General features: G+C 38.7%; 1 protein-coding gene across 1 annotated transcript in view; it reads left to right on the plus strand.

Annotated features, from left to right (window-relative positions):
- Nucleotides 1–10,706, plus strand: part of rtn4rl1b (reticulon 4 receptor-like 1b) — a 165,087-nt gene extending 154,381 nt beyond the window's left edge. Inside the window, exons 2-3 of the mRNA XM_067595052.1 lie at nt 6,677–7,128; nt 7,801–10,706. Of these exons, the coding sequence (XP_067451153.1) occupies nt 6,677–7,128; nt 7,801–8,694 (1,346 nt within the window). The 3' untranslated portion in view covers nt 8,695–10,706. The remainder of the gene's footprint in view (nt 1–6,676; nt 7,129–7,800) is intronic.
- The last annotated feature ends 10,653 nt before the right edge of the window (nt 10,707–21,359 follow it).

Below are 21,359 nucleotides of genomic sequence, written 5' to 3' on the forward strand. Positions count from 1 at the left end.
CTCTGGTTTACTTGCTTGCTTTTATATGTGTCTGTGTGTTGAGAAGCGCTTTAACCAATGCGATCCTCGTCTCCCTGCAGATGCAACTGTCTGTTCAGGTGAGAGAGACCTCTGTCATAGTTTTCTACACAAACTTAATATTCTTTCTCAATCTGCAGTTATATATACATATCTTTTTCACGTTCTTCACTGAGCCAAACTTTCATTTCGTCCATTCCAAAATTGTGAATCTAAAGAGATTTATCGACAGGGCCGCCTCATTGACCGGCCACTGCTGCTCACAATATCAAACAGCCATAAAATAGCACTTAGCAGAGATAAATATCAATAATGTGGGAGGCATGCTGGTCCATTTAACCCTGACATAACTTGGCACTCTGAATGGTAAACTCCTATGTTACTGGGCTCCAGGTCTCACCTTCTCTTTTAACTTTAACCATCCTTCTGGCTCAGCAGGGATGCAATCAGAAACATAAGACACTTGGATCCCTTGAGGTAAACCTGACCTGACAGAAAAATGATCAAACCATAATTAATGTACAGGAAATGGTGCCACCATCGAAGAGTGTTGACAATTTACAGTTTCACAGCACATACTGTGCCGGCACACATGGCATGATCAAACAAATCAAATATAGAACAGAAATGTAAATCAATTGCACAAGCCCTGCTGTTCCGGGAGCAGCTTGTGCATTATAATATGGGCCTCTGAACATTGTTATAATATCCTGGACATACATTGAATGTCTAAAATATTAAAAAAGTATTTTATGAAGTGCAGTGATGAAGTGAAAGCTGATTCATCTCTCTCCTAAAATCTATATCAGTCATGAGAGAGAAGATAGAGAAAAAGAAAAAAGATGAGGTTGAGTCATGTTTTGGCAACTTAAATGAGGATTTTTCCAAAGGGGCTCCCATCCATTATGAGAAAGATATCCCTAATATTTTGTAAATTCATGGTATATACTAATTAGTTTAGCAGCTCAGTGTGACCTAATTTGTAGTGTGCAAGCAGAAGATAAGAGATGAGACCAGTTATGATGCTGCCCCAGTACAGACAAAAACACACACATTTGCTTGAAAGCAATCACTCAGTTCGCTGATGCCTCTGCACCAAAAGAATATCACAGCGACGCGCTATATTTCTGAAATATTTCTCTTCTGCTGCATTTCTCAGAGAACTCACAGTTGTCATTGTTTCTCTCCTATTTTGCTTTCATTCACTAGAAGAATAGTCAGGCAACCCTATGAGGCAATATCGCCTGCAGTGGGACTGGGGAATAACAAATGAGACAAAATCTATAACATTCTGCAGTAGTCTGTAAAAAAACAAATATGCCTGCGCAGAAGTGTCGCCGGTCACAGCTGTTGGCAAGAGTGTTCATGTGAGAATTTGCCGTTCAGTCAGAAAATAATGGCAGTAATCAGTGCTTTTTTTCTTATTTTATCCTTTAAGAATAAATACTCACATTTGTGTTTTTTTTCCAACCTTTCTAATCAAAATAAATATGCAATCATTGACCCATACTAGAAATGTCAGAGGCTAATGTTCTATTCAAAGCATTGTTTTCCCTGCTGTGAAACCAAGGCGTATGTAAACTAATATACAGAGAAAATTATTTTATGTAAAACCTGTGATTTATAGATGTTGCTTCCTACCGTAGCAATCAGTGTTGTTATGTTTTTTTTTCCTGTAAGATGCTTGAAATTAAACAGTGTACTATAATCAAGAGCTTGAAATGTAAACACATATAGATATGAACAGATAATGCACTCTGAAGTGATACAAACAGCATCTGAATGGTAGTTAACAGAGTCATTTTTACCTCATGATCTGATATTGAAACCTGTCATGACTTGACAGTAGATTAGAAAATTAGGAGCTGAAGTTAGGGAAGAAAGCTTTTCAGATTTTTGTCAATAGCTTCAGGTCAACTTCACATTCATCTAAGCCTTCTACCATTATATACACAACCACCAGTTTTTAAAGAAAAATCATGCAATATGGCCGCTGTTCACCTCCACCAAGACCCAGTTTAGTTTTACTTTTGTTTTATTATTTGAGTCATTTATGTGCATGGTTAACATATTAACTATACAAATACATTGCATTATACCTCTACATGAATATAATATTACATAGTATTTACTATAGTATATAGTAAAACCATTTAATTCCACAGAGTAATAGAGACGCTGCGCATATTTTCTCAGCCAGGTTTTAAGGCACGCTCCTCAGAAGAATGGACCCATTTAATCAATAATCTAATATACCGCTTTACTTTTATTAACCATTGTGTGCATGAAAATGACTGAAAACACCTTTTGAGTGTGGAGTGAATCGAGACATTATTTAGAACCAGTCAATAGCAGCAGCGAAAACACCGGGGTGCTTATCAGGGTCTTTGGAGAGACACAGGAAATTGAGTTTGTCCAGTCTAATGATGGGCAGAGTCACGCAGCTCTACAGACGTACCATTTCCCTCCTATTAGCAGAGATGTGTTATTCATGAGGGCAAATCTAGTGTGAACTATGTTTCATTGATATTCCACACAGTCACTTCTCATTGCCTGTCAAGGGACCAGAGCCATTCTGTTTTATTCATTTATTTATCTATTTCCGTTTCTACACCCCCAAAGAAAAAAGGGAACTTGGTGATGATGGGGTCACAGGGCCAAACGTGATCCTCCCTGCAAAGAGCTATCAATAGCATCTGTCTTCAGTAACCAGTTGGGGTGAGGAGAAGCTGCATGGGGAGAGACTTGGAGGTGAAAGACTTGTGATGAGAGTGTTAATACACAGCCCAGATTCGCACCAGAAATAGCTGTGCCTTTTCTTTTCCAAAAACACACTATCTCTCTTTCAAAGCCTGTCCTTTATTCTGCCAAATTCCAATGGGCACTATTGGTGTATATTATATATGCTCTGTCATGTCCAAAGCTATTTATTCAATACAATTTGATCTGAGTGGCTCATTGTGCAATCACACAATGCAGTTATGACACACATTAATTTCTTACATTTTCATTTAAGGACAGCTTTCCCACACAATACTTATTTTTTCCCTCTATGCTGAAAACCAGTCTCTCTATTCAAAGCTCTGTAAGCAAGCATCATTCAGCCTTTTATGCTTGTCACACTGACATGATCTGCCTCATTCATTCCTAAACCTGATGCATGTGTTTATGCTTGAAAATGATATTGAAAATATGTCTCATGTGCATCCATATGCAGTTTATACATATCATATACAACGCATACACTAACTGGTGTGCACGTTGAGGTTTATGTATGCATTTAAAGTAGTGTTTGGCAAGTGTTACGGTCTCCAGCGGCAGTCCAGTTTATGCCAGATGCATTAGAGAAAACAGCATGGCTGAAAACGGGAAATGGTGCGAATACATCTCCCTTGTCACTCTATCTACATGCAGAGGATAGATACTCACTAAATACTTTGAGCACCCACATTGTCAGTTTACATCTTTTAAAGCCTCATCAGGGATGACGTTAAAAAAAAATGCACTTCACAAGAAAGGAAGAAAGGGAGATTTTCTGCTCCATATGTACCATGTTTTTTTCTCAATGACTTTCCCTGCAAATGCAGGCACCTTGCAAAGCAGTAAGAAAAAAAAACTGCTGTTTTAGAGGAACAGATTAAGCAGGGTAAAGAATCTATTACTTTGTCCTGACAAGCTGAGGGGAGTGAGAAGAGAGGAGGCACATCCTTAGGTGTCCAACATGATTAGCAGATCACTGATTCAAATTGTCTCACTATCTAGGCAGCATCTACATTCTCGTTCCCTCGCCTTCCCTTCGTATCACGCTTATCACTGTCTGTCTCTCGCCTGCTCAGATCATTTTCCTGTTAGAAATCTGGAACCTAATTCTATTGAAGACATGCATGAAGTAAAGTGTTAATGGAAGTAGTTTTTAAAAATATAATCACTCGAGTGAGAAGAGATCAGTTAAATTATGGAATCTCTCGGATCAATTCCTGCTAAGCAGGTGATTGAAGCGATTATCATTTTATCTGAGAACAAATGTAAAAGCAAAAAACAGATAAGGTGTATTTCATATGGTTTTTATGTTTATAATAATGCTTCCGCTGTGAAGGTCAGTAGTCTAATGAAATGTGAACCAATTTCAAATGAAATGACAAGAAAGCTGCATCTCAAGCACCTTGTGGCTGCTGCATAATGCAAATATTCCTCAAACAGCAGCTGTAAAATTTATTGTGTCTTGTCTCGCTTATTTGTCTGATAAATAAAGTAAACCTTTATTTCCCAAGAGCAATGCAAAACGTTTTCACCTATTCACTCAGTCAGTAGGTGCCATACTTGATACATCTTCATGAAAATGGTGAGGAGAGGAGAGAGAAAGATTGAGATAGAAGAGCTGCAGAGTGACAAAGGGGAGAAACAGCTTTCTTGTTTGGTCCTGACAGTGTGACAAATCAGGATTTAGCCAGTAATATACTGGATCCATGTCCTGATACAGGTCATGATATTTTAGTCAACGTCTAAGTAAAGCTGAGGCCTGTTGTTAGGCTCTCGTAGCATATCATTGGTCTCTTCAACAAAAGATTTCACCTGCATACTAGCACACGGGAACACACAGTCACATTCAACCTTTTGACAGTTTTCAACCGTGAAGAATCACCTCATTTAGTGGGCACATTTCTGGTTTAGGAGGATGCATGCATTTCCATTGTTGCCCAGTGGCTGGGCTTAACAAATAGGATTAGAGCCATGCCCAAGAGAGCACACTCCTGTTCAGGTGACACACAGCACTGTGCTCCAGCAGTGCAACTAGACATAGAGAATTACTTTTAAAGGTCAGTGGAGTCAGACACTGAATGTCACAGCTTAGCCACAGTATGACGAGAAAATACATTCAGATAAATATGCCTATCCCTTGGTGGAGAGTAATTCTGCAGCTCCTGAATTCCTGCATAAAAGACCCAGGATTACAGGGTGAGTTAAAAGGAAACAGAGGCATATCGATTAGAGGCAGTGAATCAGGCCTCCGCTATGCTGTGAATAATAAATTGAGGAGAAGACAGCCAGGGGTTGTCGGATGGAACTTTCATGATGGGCTGTGAGTTGTGCTCATTTAAGATGAGATTGTGGATAAGTCACACCTCCTGTCCTCAGGATCTGGGGAATCATGTCACCGATCAGAAAGCGCCTCAGAGCAGCTTACTACAAGTTTAAAAAAAGCATTCCATGCCCCATTTCACAACACAAACGGACTGATCGCACCCTATGCTCTCTGCAAAATAGTGCCAATGGACTCAGGGAAGCGACTGGACAGTTTTTCTCGATTTTTTACACACTATAACTGGGCCCATTAACTAAACATCCCAAACCATGATGCCATCTACCAAAAGACAAACCCATTTCCCAAAACTATAAACACTTTTCCCCTGTCTTCACTCATGTGGTCATTTAGGAAGCACTGGCATTCACTATCATTAACTCAAGTCATCACAGCCAGAGCCCAATAAACACACAATTCCCCAGGTGGAAACACTAAGAGTCAAAATTGTTCACACACCAATGATAACCTCAAAGGGCCATGGGTCAGTTTACTTCTTTTGGAAAAATGTGATTTCTTTCTTTATGTACAAACTGTCTTTTTTTTCTCATTGGTTTATACTGGCAAATACGTGGAAATTATTTAGTTTTACTAGTACATTTACTTTTTCAGTCAATTGCAGTTTATTTTATTACAGTACATTGAGAAATTAGAAATTTTGAAAATGTATACATGCCTTTATATTGTGTTCATCGTGTAAAGAGGTTGTTCTAGGGGGAAAACCATAAGCACCATTATTCATTGCAGTAACAGTTTTTTACAGTAGTGTTTTGTATTGATCTCAACAGTGTGCGTGATTTTTGTAGTGTATGTATATTTAATGGCTTTTTTATGATGTCTGAAGGCAAAGTTTGGTTTAGATGTAAGATTACATGGTTTTAAGTGGAGAGTTTGGTTTTGACATGGAAGTCTGAAGTTTGTGAAGATGAGTGTGCAGTTAAACATTTGTGTTAAGAGTTTCTTGGTAATGGAGCATGATTTCAAGAAATGTGTCTTAGCAATCGAGAAAAACTGTAATAGTGCATATCCCTAAGGTGACAGAATATTAGAAAGGAGAATTTCTGAAATAGCTGCATATGTGTCAAATCAGACAAGAGTGTTTCACCCGGGATCCAGTCAGCTTCACTGAGACATCTTGTGACTCACTGGAGCAGGTGTTATTGTTTGCTCTCTTCTACAGTCTCCTCATTGTGAGCTTAAATACACTCAGTGGATTGGGGCTATAAACTGTGACAGAGGAGGTCCATATGTGTTGCCTGTGGCACAAGTTGAACCAACCACACTGGACCTATGACGGACAACACATGTCCCCATTTGGCACATAATCAGGCCCAAGTTCATTTGCAAATCGTGACTGAATCCCTCTTGACTTCTGCATAGTGTTCTCGTTTCCTGACCAGTGTTGCGCTCCAGTGTTAGTGTTTTATGTATTTTTCTCCTTTTCATGTCTTGAACTAATTAAGAAAGCACTAAGACTAAATTTTAAGTGAAAATGAACTCTTGTTTCTTTTTCTTTTCTGTCTTTCTTTGTGTATGTGTGTGTGTGTGTGTGTGTGTGTGTGTGTGTGTTCACTGCAGGCTGTGGGCTGGAGTTCCTGCTGATTCTCTGTGGGCTCGAGCTTTCCTGGTCCTGCCCCCGTCACTGTATCTGCTACACTGCACCCAGCACCGTCTCCTGCCAAGCCCACAACTTCCTGTCGGTCCCTGAAGGCATTCCTCCTGACAGTGAGCGCATCTTCTTACAGAACAATAAGATCCACCGCTTACTTCGGGGTCACTTCAGCTCCAACACGGTCACTCTTTGGATATACTCCAACAACATCACATACATTGAGCCCTCCACCTTCCACGGCTTCACGCTGCTCGAGGAGCTGGATCTGGGAGACAACCGCCACCTGCGCGCCTTGGCAGAAGACACCTTTCACGGGCTGAATCGCCTCAATGCGCTACACCTGTACCGTTGTGGACTCAGTTCACTTCCTAATAACATTTTCCAAGGACTCAGAAACCTGCAGTATCTCTACTTGCAGGTATACCTGGCAATATGCTTCTGGTTCATTTTACCATCAAGACAGGGTTTTTTTTTTTTTAAATGAAGTTTGAACAAATTTGAACACACACATATTTAATTTGAATTAATTCAAAAGCAAACCTTGTAGCCTAATCCTAAACTATGTTGTAGTTCACTATGTTGTTCAGTTAATTTGCTGTGCTTCTGCTGCCTCACTTGAATGATGTGTTAATACAGCTGTGGGGCATTTTACAACTTCCAGAAACACAAATTTTCCATCAATGGTTTTTTCCATCTTTCACCTATGTTGCCTCAAGTTTCTCTTCTCAGATTGTTTGGTGTCATGATTATCCTTCCAGCACAGCTTGCTAGTTTTCTTTATTTTGCATTTGTTCAGATACAACTATACAAGAATAGCCTAGTTTACTGAGGCCATTCCTGCTGGAGTACATGGTACAACCTGTTGTAGAATTTTGAATTAGAACAGATGATTGCAGATGGAATTATACATTTTTTTCCTCACATTTGAACAGTAGTTTGAATTTAAATAAAAAGTGAGAGCCCTAAGATTTACAAAATGTATTAGTAGCATGTAGACACATTTTAGCTTGCAGTAAACTAAAACAATTTTTGACTGAAAATATTGCATGAGATGTAATCTTGTAATTGTATCTTCTCTGTATCTCTTCAGGATAATCATCTGAAGTTCCTGCAGGATGACACCTTTGCAGACCTCCACAACCTGAGCCACCTATTTCTGCATGGAAACCGTCTGAAGAGCCTCAACCAGAACACCTTCAGAGGCCTTCGGGCTTTGGACCGTCTGCTTCTGCACCAAAATCAGATCGAGTGGGTTGATCGCCTGGCTTTCCATGACCTGAAACGTCTCACCACCCTCTACCTGTTCAACAACTCCCTGATACAGCTGTCCGGGCAGTGTCTGGAAACCCTGCCTGCCCTGGAGTACCTGCGCCTCAACGACAACCCCTGGTCATGTGACTGCAAGGCCCTGGCGTTATGGGAATGGTTGAAGCGTTTCCGAGGTTCAACATCTTCTGTGGGTTGCCAGGCACCGGCTGATATGATTGGGAGAGACCTCAAGGAGCTTCGCAAGGAGGACTTCCCCAACTGCTCACCAACTGTTCCTAATTCTGAGTCCAGAGCCCAGACTTACAATTTATCTGGCACAGTGAACCCGTCTATGAATCGTGGCGTAGCAGTGGGCTCTGGGGGGCAGACCCACATAGTGCACCCCTCGAGGCCTGGTCGTCCTCGGAACTGCACAAAGCCTCGTAATAGGGTGAGCAAGGGAAAAGGTGACAATGAGGTTCACCACTCAAAGGAGGTCATGGCAGACAAGGAGGATTCCTCCCCAGATTTCACAGATGGGGGGAAACACGACCATACTTCCCCGGATGGCACCGTCACACGGAGGAAGCACAAGTGCATTCCCCGGACCACTGTTCGTCCCCCTAGTGGGGTTCAGCAAGCCAACAATAGGGCAACCTTATCCCAGTCCTTACTACAAGTCTACGCCCTCTTGGTGGCCTTGATAACGACAAATATTGACTTCATTCTCCGTTGACCTACAGAGGGTTTGGCAAACGCTAATCACAAAAAACACAGCCCTCAGACCCTCTCTTGCTCCTGCACTACAAGGCCTGTGTGTCTTTTATGTATGTGTGTGAGTGTGATTATATGTGTAAATGTTGTGTAGGGAGCTTTACTGTTCAGACAGAAGAAACAGGCATCAAAGCATCAAACATCTACAGTACAACAGAAAGACTCACGGCACAAAAATTGGAGGGACTGCAAGTCAAAGAATGATAAAAGGTTAATGCAGACAAAGCTTGCACTGCCACTTATGCCAGTATGATTTCATCTTCATATGTCTTGGTATCTTCTATATATTTTTAGGTCTGTTTTTTCACTTAACTGGAGCTCAAATAACCAAAATTTGGTGAGAAGAGAGCAAAGAAGAAGGGGAGAACAGGGCAGTGAGGTAAAACTCAAGTTTGCTAGTTAGCTCTGAGACGGATAAACTCAATCTACAAGTGTTCCATCCAGCTTTAATTTTCATTTCACAGTTTGTAAATTGTTATCAAGAAGGCACAAATGGAAAGTCGATGAGTGACCCTATAAACAGTTGTCCGCCTTATTTTGCTCTCATCCTTTTTGCCAAATGTATTTTTCTGTTGCATCCTTTGCTAACAACAGGTCCAAAACTGGGTGTAAGTGTTTCTTATGATGAGAGAGATCAGGTGTGAGCATGGCAATAAATTGTCAGTCAGTATCAGACCTTGGAATGTGCCATTCTTTCTACAGAATGGAAGTCTATAGCCACAGATGTTTTAAGGTCATAAGCAGAGTAACCTGTTAGCTCACACACCGTAACAAATTGTAACAACTACTACTAACTAAATAATGCTGTCTTTTTCAGGTACTGTACCAACCTTCTGCCTATTTAACAGTATTTCACACTGGTATTATTTTTTACAAACATTACTCTTCTTCCATCTTCATTTACACCATTTATCTCCTTCTGTGCAACCGAATATTAAGCTGCTAATTGTTTGGAGATGACAAGGACTGCCATTTGCTAATTTCATTTGCTTGGAAAACAATGTGTGTCTCTGGGAGATCAAGCTGTGAATATTGAAGAGTCTGTCTATATCTTGTGTCAGATGTTGTTCATTTGATTTTTCTAAGACACAAAATGGACCTACTGATGGATCCCTGCTGCAGGGCCAACAGGAGCCTTAGAGGTCGAGGGTCAAACGGGGCTTTCTCAGTTTCCCAGTGAGGTTGTGCCGAACTGATCCCTCGTCAATGAGGGCATCCCTCCCTCACTGAGAATATGAGGAACACATTTTTTTTCTTAATCACTTAACTTCAAAGGAATACAAGAACAAGACTCAAGAAAAAAAATGTGTGTGCATACCTTAAATGGCTCATGTGATCAATAAAAGATAAAAAAAAAAAAAAACATTTTCAATGGAGCATGGCAAAACAGGGATCATGCAGAGAGCATTATGCCTCTTTATTAACTGATTGTGATTGTTCATGGATGTGGGGATCCAAGACCGCGACAATCGCTTCTGAAGTAACAAAGGGATGCAGTACAATACAGATTGACCGATGGACAATTACAGGACATCTTGCTGTACTTCTGGAGCTTTTGTGACTCCCTATCTACTGATAAGATGGTGTTTGTATCAATGATGTGAACTGTAACAATGGAGACGAGAGGACTTCTTGCAGTGCTGATATTAATCATTTACTGTATTACTATGAGAAAAACAATATCAGTGACATCAATGATGATAACAGGGTTTTTCACTTCTCCTGTCAGGAGGAGGCTTTCATTTTTGTTTTCTTTTTTTAATTTTCTGGTGATTTGTTTATTTACATATTTTTCATGTTATATTTTTAGAACCTTTATTTCTTAATGCACAATTTGTCACCTCCCTCTCTCTTGTTCTACTGTATACCTATTCATCTTCTTTCTTTGCCATAATTCAATTGTTCAGTAAGTTCTCATCAAAGAACAACAGTACAAAAATGTTTATAAAGATATTAAAATCTATATCTTCTTATGTCTACCGTTGCAGTCTGAGTCTGTTTATTCCTGCATTCACATTTTACTTGCTTGTTTTGAGAATGCTAAATGCAAGCTGGATCTCCTCTTCTTGCCTTTCTTTCTTTTTAATTCATTTAAAAAAAGAAATCGATTCTGTCAGCAATTTTAGCATTTTTCCACCCCGTTTCCCCCTCTATCTTTGCTCTAGTTTGCAAACTGTCTCCCCTGATCAAAACCCCGCTGGCTAAACTATAGCTGCATCCTACAAACAGATACTCTTCCTGTGCACATCTGGGATTTATAGAGTATACTCAGTGCAATATAAATATTAATGGAATTTTTGACTGCTAGACAAAGCCCATTTTATTGATAAAATACAGAAGTTGAAGTAAGTTCCTGGCCAACAGAAAAACGAAAATTCAAAGGCGACATGGAGACTGTGGCATGATATAGTGCAGTTCAATAAATCATTTAAAAGCACTAAGGATATTAATGAAAGTGTCACATGGAATCTGTAGATATTCCAGACTATTATTATTATTAATGGGCCTTTAGAACATAAATTCTATTTCCTCTTCTCTAAAGTCCTCTCACCGTGATAGAAATTGATCCACAAGTAAGTGTTCAATTTAATTTTTTTTCCATATTCTGTTAAATGATAAATGAGCACAGAAGGAGTGGTTATATGCATGGATGAGGTTGCTCTGTAATTATATTTAAATTGATAGTAGGTCTGGCATCTGGTGTTGATGCTCATCTACTCAACAGCTATCACCCCCTCCCAGCTTATTTGCATTGTAGCTGGTCTTACTCTGCATCTCCTTTAGCTAATTTTGTTCACATAACTCACTGAAATCCCTATATTTGGTTGCAACATAGCAAGTGCATGATTAAACCTTTAAGGAACATTTAACTGGAATTATTAGAGCTAGGTTCATTTTATCCCACATGTTTGTATACTTTGGCCAGAACCCATTTTCAAAATGTTGCCAGTTTTGTGGTTTTAATGATGATGTGTACAGTTAAGACTCTTCTCATGAAGCGAAACATCTTTAAGTTTTAATGTCACCAAATGCTTTCAAATAGATCATGTATATATGCAGAATTTTCTAGACTCCAATTTAATATAATCCATAATGATTAACTCCGTAGTCAGCAAAAGGTGATTTTTTTTTTCCGTGTTCATGTTTGAGTGAGCTGAATGAGATGTTAAATGATAAACTGGGAAAAACATGAAGCATCCCTGCATCCATTTGTAACTATTTGCAGGAGCTGATGGGGTGTGGATTCTCTAATAAGTGTGTTCACATGCACATAAACATCCATCACTGTAATTTAGGGGGGAAAAAGGAAAAGGAAACATGCACTCACTAAAATAGTGTAAACAGAATTTCATAAATATGAGAATAAATGTGTTTATTTTATGTGTCTGCAAATGAATGTTGGGCCTAAATGAAATGGTTTATATTTTATATAAACTTTATACTTTACACTGACTGGGTCATGTTAAAGGCAAGACTAAGTCTTCATTTTATATGGAAGTTGATCTTTTAAGAAATACTTAAGAATAGATTTCATTTGCATAGACCATGAGATGTGGCTGAAACTGCCAAAAAAGCTAGTAAGTGGATATTGAGTTCAGTGTTCATTTTGGCACCTGATTTTGATTTAGTCTTGGATAAAAATGTATATTAGTTTTACTTGAATGTTAGTAATTTTGTTGTTTTGGTCAACAACACTAAAGACATTTTAGCCTGATATCTGTCTTTTTTATTAATTTAGTACATTTATTGACAAAACTGAATTTATAACAAAGATACAGAGAAAACAAGACAAAAGCTAACCGATTCATCACAAAAAGTAAAAATAAAAGAGTGGTGCTCGAGGGTTTAGCTCATACAGATCTAGTTTTTATGGCCTTACAGTTCTAAGTTTCAGGCAATCCAAATACATACTAAAAATGGCTTTTAATACTTTGAAGTTTGTTTTTTTTATTTGAGAAATTGGAAGCGTCAATACTTCCCAAAAATCAAGAGCAGGTTTACGATGTATACAATATCACAGACTTTGAAATATTAATTTCTTACTCCAAACAGTACAAGTCCTTCTAAAATCACGTAATGTTAATGTTAAATCCATATCCAAATGACTTGATTATGTTACATTAGCTTATCTTTTCATATATGTCAGCACGCTGTTCTGCATGTTTCTTAATTTGTTGTTTTTGTTGCGGCTGTTTCAGTGAGATTATAGACAAATTTAGTTCATTAATCTGTCAGTCTTATCCTTCCAAGAACTGGTGATGTTGGCTAACATTACTGGCAGGACATTACTGAAATGCAAGATGCTGATTATGAGTGCAATAGGTCAAGCAGAAGGATTTTTTGGGATGACAGAGGAGGATACGTTGTGTGTTTTTACAGATGCATGCTACATGCAGGTTGTTGAATAAGAATTTACTTTAAATAGTAACTAGTTCATTTATCCATTCGTCCATCTTTCACATTATCAGTTTTTATTCAGTGATGAAAAATGTAACACATTTTGTCATTGCTCTTGTTTTCAAAGGCTAACTTTTAGTTTTCATCGACAAAATTAAAACTGCTTGAGTAGAGATCATGTTATTTGACTGTTTCTACCTGCAAATATAACTATTAATATCTGTTCATATTTTGAGAACTAAAAAAAAATGAAACCTCAAGGTCAAATTTTAACCTTGATGTTCGACTACTCTGCAAATTTGGCTGACTCATAAGAGCAGAACGGGCAAATTTTACAATCTGCTTCAATAAAGTAATAACTGCTAACATTAAATATTAAGCTCGGCCAGCTTTTTCCAAAACAAGTGTAACACCTGAAACTAAAATTTACTGCAGCACTAATTAATTGCAGATAATAACTAATTAAGTGCAGATAATAACCTGAAAATAAATGGCACTTGAAACTTGGGCACTCAAGTATTATGGTGATCATTTCCAGCCAGCGTTATCTTGTCAGTGAAGAGTTTTACACAGAATTGTTTGATTTTCTGTGTAACTTTGAGGTAAATTAGTATCTGACTCACAGATACTCTCATCTGACTTGACCCACTTATTTGGAAAGCACATCAAAGGCAGGGACGCAATTGTAATTGTCTCATTGCAGAGGAAATCTAGGAGCGATCAGCATACAGTCAGAACCCAGTTCAGCTGGAAGATCCTCTGTGTAAAAACAGGTAGGACACTGAGTGTATCGTTAGAAGCCGGAGCCAAAATACTGCTGCATAATTAAAAGACAGGATGAGAAGAAATAAGTTCTAAAATGTAGAATGCGGTATCATAAAGAAAACGAGTGAAGCTGAGGGAGAGAGCGTGAGGCTACAGTACATCAGTAATTGAGCGGTTAGAGGGAGGGGAATTTGGCTGGGATTCATGGGGGAGGAAATGACACACAAAGGGAACACAACCAGACATGAGACATCACAGTAATGAAACTGAGAAGAAAACAAGAGAGAAAATAAGCAAAGGAATGGTGAGGAAATGAATAAAAGAGGTTTGTGCTACTTCACAACACTCCAGGAGTCTTCTTCCTATAAATACACTATGTATGTAGATACAAACATAGTCAAACATAAGCATCACAAAGCCCTTAATACACATCACGACAACACACTATGGGCCTCCCGATATAGAACCAGCATGTGAAATTTCACATCACTTATTCATGCGGGAGAGAGGCTGCTTCTTGATTCATCCTAAGGCATGTGGATACAACACTCTCTGACAGAAATACCCCCACCCCAAAAAATACAGCCTTTGACTATCTGTGCCCATTTATTGGCTTTTAATTGACTCACTGTCACTGCTGTGTGGCTTTAATTAAAACCAAGCAATTATAAAATTGAAAAGGAGATGAAGAAAATGGGTGAGCTGGGAAGGGAGACGGCACACAGGGGGACATGATAATTAAGAGCAGAAACACCACAAAATGTCACAACACTCGCACCTAGTGTGACTCTCCGTTCCCTCTCCTTCTCCGAGTCCCACTCTCCCCACTCAATCACAAAGTTAATATCACCTCTTTCTCCATAAAACCCTTTCTTATTCCAGCTCTTTTATTGTGTCTATTTATTTAGCTTAAAATCCCCCAAGAGCCGTGGTGTGCTCCAATTCTGCAAACCAGCCCGCCTGCATACTAAACTGAGAGGATTGAGCAGCCCAGGGCCACACCGCCACCTGCATGGATTAGACGCCCGCTAATCCTCTCGTGTTTGACCTCAAGACAGACGGAATATGCGGGAAAATTACTGAAAGTCAGCGTGGCATGTTTCACCATAACAATACATCTAGGTTAAATGATTTTTTTTGTCGGTAGTTGGAGGAAAGGAGGGGCTGGTTAGCCCGGCGTTACTTTTCATGAATCAAATTTCTGTGTTGCGGATTTTAAAGTGCTGAATGCTGACTTATGTGAACTCTTTTGCCCGTGGCTTGAGCTGACTTACCAGAAAAAAAGAGCTTTTTTTAAAGAAAAGGTCTGGTTTACAACAGTTTGGAACTTTTTTTGCTATAATATCTATTTTTGTTATGATAACACTGCACTCACCAAAGTGAACGGTGAGATATGGGATCATTGCAACATTATTCTGTCACATCTTGGCGGCGGTTGAAATGTCCACTGGAAGCATTTAAGAAGTGGATCATCTTTAAGAAGTCTGCTCATATTTCCAATATATTTTAGTTATTTTGCCAAAAAAAAATTGTGCTGTACAAACATGCTTCATTCTCCTGCTTCATGTGTTGTACATTGGCAGAGAACAGAGAAGTGATATAGACAGTTTTTCTGTAGGTACAGACAGACACATTCATCTGCCAAAGGAAGAAAACCGCTCTGAGCTCATCTTAAATCTGAGTTTAAGCCATGTACCTACGAGCATGATTTGTGATATCATAACTAGTTTGGAGGCAATCCTGGTCCAGTATGCTAGTTACACAAGTGTAATGTGAAAACTTGAAGCCTCAAGTGCACATACACTGAAAATTTACTTTACAGTTAAGTAGGAGACATGTTGTATCCAGCAGTTAAACTTTTGACATGAAAACAAGAGATGGACATCATTTTAAGAGTTTTAATGAGGTAATTGAATGATTAGACACAAATCATTATTCAAATCAGAAAATTTTTATATATCTTAATACATGTCTATAGGGGATCTTTAAATATTAAATCCATGCCAGTTGTCAATTTAGTATGAATATAGCATCAATGTCCCATGAAAACCATAGAAACAGCCTTGTTTTCAGCTTTGTGACAGTGCATTTGCAGATACTCCAATTGTTTTTTAATGGTTTGTTTACTTTAAGATTAGGATTTTTTTTCAACCCATAAAGGAACATTTAATCCTTAAGATAGGCGTTTATTAATTACATACATTCAACAGTGAATTTCATATTTCAGAGACACAAGCTAGTCCACCAAAACCAGACCCAGCACTTAAAGATGGAACAGAATGGAGAAAAGACCCAGTCACACATCTGTCCAGTGGACATTGGCACAATGGCAGGAATGGCAGTGAATCATTTTTTGGCAGCCACACCAGGACATGACACAGCCGCCCTCAGTGGAGATAAGGCATAAACACCCCTGAAGTGTCAAAAACAATTCCTCACTGAGGAGGAAAATGTGACATGACATATGTACAACTATGGCAAGTCAGTTGTCAGCCTGTAAACTTGGATGAATGTTTACAGCAAAGAATTTTGGTAATAATTTTACCATTTTCCTTTATTTTCTCTTTCATATAAGTCTGGATAACCTGGCGCTGTCTTTAAAACTTGAATAATCTTCTGAGTGCTTGATTCAATGTGTTCTCACATCTAAGTAATTAACTTGGTGAGTACAATGTTACAGACAGGAACAATAGTCAAAATATTTTATTTCAATAAATAAATCCCAGTCTGTATAAAATTTTATTCGTATAAAATTGAAAAAGCCTCTTTGGTCGGCTTTTGTTCTGATCAATGACTACAATTAACACGCTCAATCAATCGAGGAGGCCTGAGGAACAGAGGTGCGTCCTTTGAGTGTGAAGCAGCTGTGGAGCCCATCACTCCTGGAGGGGTCCACGCTCCAGTCAAGAGGCTAATGACACACACAGCTCTTTTCTCTAATCACTCCCCCGGCAGATCTGACAGAAGGAAAACCCCTCTTCACAACAGCATTTTCTTCGATGAGATGTGATTTTGTGTGTGTTGCACTGAATGTATGCAGTTTCAGTTATTAGGATTGTAGTATAGAGCCAACAATGTCAAGTAAAATGACAATATGTACAGTATGTAAATCAGTTTAAAATAAAGTTTAAAGGATGCAGGTTACTTAAGATCCTTGATGAACCATATTACACTATTTTTAGCGAGTGAGTAACTCAGTCTACGGCAGATAGTGAGCTTGACATCCTTTTTCCTCCAAAAAACATTTGGATCAGATCAGATATCAATCTCAATGGTGATATGAACTATGTCTTACTCTTATTTCATGCAAAGGCCCGTACACATTTAATTGTGGGATAGCCTTTTGTGAGCATGTGTCTTTTAAATTGCTTGCAAACATGTTCTGACAATCTTGTGATCACAAAAGATTGGAATAGAAATGAAGACATACTGATGACACATCTTCAAATAGATCCAATGAGCTCTGTAATCTCCCAAATGGAACACTTTAAAAGATAAAGAAGACAAAAAATGAAATGTATTAACTTTCATTTGTACTAATTCTAAAGTTAGAAACACCCATTTAAATAATGAAAATGGCTGCTACTTTATCTTTGAGGTGAAGTTTGAGCTTCAACACTCATACTACAAGATGTGCATGAGTATTTGTGTACTGCAGCTGGAACAGAGGGCAGCATATTGCAGTAACATTATAGATTAAAGCCTGTATGTTACATACATAATTATTTACATATTTACATATTATACTGTCCTTCTGGAAATATTCCAGGGACATACAACTGGTAGGAGACCTTGGGGCAGACCCAGAACACACTGGAAGGATTACATACATGTATATCTTCTATCCTACATGTATATCTTCTAGCCTGGGAACATCTTGAGATCCCCCAGGAGGAGCTGGAGGACGTTGCCGTGGTAATGGATGTCAGTCTGATGCCACCACAAACTCGGTCCTGGGTAAGCATTGGAAAATGGATGGATGATACTTTGTATCAATAAAATACCTACAGTAGTGGTACAATACCGTATTGGGTACCGCCATTGCAAAAAATATTAAGGAACAAGAAAAGAAGACAAGGTGAAGGACTGAGGAGGTAACAACTTTATGTTTATGAAGGACTTTAACTTTACTTTTAAGTATTTTTTAAATTACTGAGTACTTAATCATCTTAATAATAGTACTTAATGATTAGACTTGATATAATACTGTTGGGTAACACTTGTTTTAGAGGTCACATAATTTTCTTTAAAGGAATTGATATGTGACTGTAAATTCATAGAAATATCGCTGAAAAGAGCTCTGTAATTTGAGCAGTTCTTTCCAGGAGATTCCTCTGGAAAAACACTGCATATAACTCAACACAAACTATATAAATTCACCTTTCAATGAACTTTGTCTCTATCTTTCTCTATAATTAGTACCAAATTACACAGTTCTTTCCAGGAAAGTTGCTAGAAAATTATTTTATATGGACCCATAAAATAAAGCCTTACTGCAATGTTCAGAAATGAAGCAACGCCTGCTCACTGTAACATACATTCAATGCACCCTTATAAGACCTTATGAGGTGTATTTAAGCTGTCAATGCTCACAGTTTGCTGCATGATGGCTGCCACACTGCTCACATGCTTGCTGCCATTGTTCCTACTGCTGCTGCTGCCATTCATATAGCGTTTCAAAAGCCTCACCTCCCCTCCTGCAGCCACCTGTTGGCTCTGAGTCTACCCTCACCTAGGGGGGAAGTTAGTATTGTCGCTCCCCACTCCCTGCTGTGTGAGATCAGTGTTTCATCATGGGGAGCAACGAGGTCAGAGCCTGGCAACAAACACTAGTGCTGTGCATATTCTACATTTGAATAATAATCTATCCACATGAGTTGGCTGACTGAACAATTTAGTGACTTGCATTTTATTTTGATCCATTTATATCTTTAGTTTTATATCATACTCTCACACAGATTTGAGACTGATTACATTAAGACTGATTTTGTTGTGAGATGTCATAATTTAAATCATCCTGAAGAATTCTGGGGTATTACAGGACAACAACATGAAGCTGCCCTGCTTGAGCACTCACTAAGGAAAGAGAAAATTGTGCTTTTTTTCACATTACATTTTAGGAGGCCCTGTCCAGATATCTCCCAGTTTTTGAATTGAATAAAACTCTGTTCTGATCTACTGACAAAATGGCACTCTGACTCTCCTACCGCTGGGTACAAAGAGAATGAAATACGTTAATGTTGTAGTGATTTTGTTACTCACCTTGAGACGAGCCACTGACAGACCCTCCCAAACACACTTCATCCTTTCTGACTCTCTAACTACAGAGAAATAAGACAGATTTCGCACAGCAGTCCGGACGCTCTCCTGTGCTTCAGCACAGCGCTGTTTGAAATGCAATGAAGGGTGTCAGTTGCAGCTGATGGGCTTCATCACTTGGCCAGCAGTGTCTAATTATCCTGTCATATTCACCACACATTTCAACATCACACTGGCAACATTCCCAATGCCAGTACTTTGAAGCTGTGTGTTGATTATGCAGGACAATAAAATGGAGTTTAATAATCAAAGACGGTTTTGTTTCTTTATCTCTTTGTCTTTAAAAACAACATTGCAGTTCACACTGTTTCGAGGATTACAGCACAACATCAACACTAACAAAGACAACAGATAAACAAATCAAACAACCTCCTGTGTATCAGCTAAGCCTCATTTTCAAAATATTACTGTAACAGAGGAAGTGCAGGGGGTCTGAAGAGGCTTTCCTGCTGCCATTCCTAGATAACACTGTCTCTAAAAGTTTTGCTACTCCAGCAAATGAAGACACCACAAGTGTGTCCCCTCACATCCACAAGCTCCCACTCAGTGGGAAGCTGCAGGGTGTCTGAGGTTGAGTTCAAGCTTGTCTCACTCCCTCACTCCGTGTTCCTGCCCCGCGGCACAGGCATCACTCAGATAAACACACACCCACACTGACACGCAGCGTTGCACATAACAATACTAACACAAACATGCAGTTAAAAGCACGTATTTTTACATGTGATACTCATCTGCCTTTTCTCTGTGTACATGGGTGTATCAGTGCGCCTGAATGGCTTCCAAGTTGGTTTGTACCACCCACGCAAGTAACAGACCCCAGCTGTGTTTATAGGAAACAAACCCTGCAGATGAACTCAGAGACTGTGGCCAAATGCCAGACATGCTACAGTATATATAAACTATGTGATCTTGCATACTAACGAGTACTGCAATTCATGTGCAAGAAATAAACATGCTGTGCCTTTATGTGACTGCAGCAAAGTGTACATCTACAAATGTCATGTGGATCTTTGACTCTGAAACAGAAAAGTATCTTATATGCCTAGATTTCTGTGATACATCACACTGTTAGACAATAGTGTGTAACTCTACACCTAGAAACTGAGCAGTTTTAGTTTGTATGTTTGCATTTCAAAGTGTACCCATCTAACTTTTGCAACACCTGTATCCACGGGTTTTGTTTATTATATATTACTTACAGAGTAGAATAATAATTTGGTATACTGAATTCCCCTACATTCCCCAAGATTGTCTTGAGTCAGTCATTTTAATGATGTCAAGTCAAACAGGTTCCAAGCAAAGCAGGAACAACCCCGGGCTGTACATTGATTTTGTTGTAATGGTCACAGTTGGACTTGCAGGACACTTTCCTTTACACAATCATTACAAAAGAAATGGATGTAAAACAAGGAATACATCTTACAGAGTGTCACAAACACAAACTTTCATACAAATGAATGGAGCTCAAAGCATGAGACAACATACATACCTCTTGCAATTGCGTTAACTATTCCTTTTATACTTGTGTTAAAATTATTGAGATGTTTATTTGAGAAGACTAAAACATAGCACATAGCAACAGAAAAGAGCTACATTATAAAGTCAACAAACTGATTCAGTAACATGGGTTACACAGCAATATATTTTTTTATTTTTTTTTTATTTTCATTGTATGAGGAAGAATTATGTTTTTATTCATAATTTACATATGCTTGCTTTAAAGAATATTTAGTTTTACCATTTTCAAATAAGCCACATACTAAAACTTTTGTTGTAGTCCTGCTACTATTTTCTGATCTGGTGCTCCTATGGGCAGAATTTGTTAGTGCCCTCCAAAATACCAAAACTGGTACATATGACTGAAAAACTGCAGTTAATGTTTGGTGGGGTTTAGGTACAAAATCTCCTCCAGTTAACCTGTTAAACGACACTGTCCCACCCATAGGACACTTAAGCTCTGTAACTTTGGTTCAGGATCACAATACTCATTCTGAATTTTTGGTTGCAAAATTTAAAGAGATACCTTTTAAATGAGACCAGGATAATGAGCAGTAACCTTTATATTTTGGGTACATTATTTTCAGAATTGTGCACAAAAATGAGGTTGCCTCATAAGAGGTTATGGTTTGGAGATAATTATTGTCA

Source organism: Thunnus thynnus, chromosome 7 (assembly GCF_963924715.1).
Source record: "Thunnus thynnus chromosome 7, fThuThy2.1, whole genome shotgun sequence".
Taxonomy (NCBI): domain Eukaryota; kingdom Metazoa; phylum Chordata; class Actinopteri; order Scombriformes; family Scombridae; genus Thunnus; species Thunnus thynnus.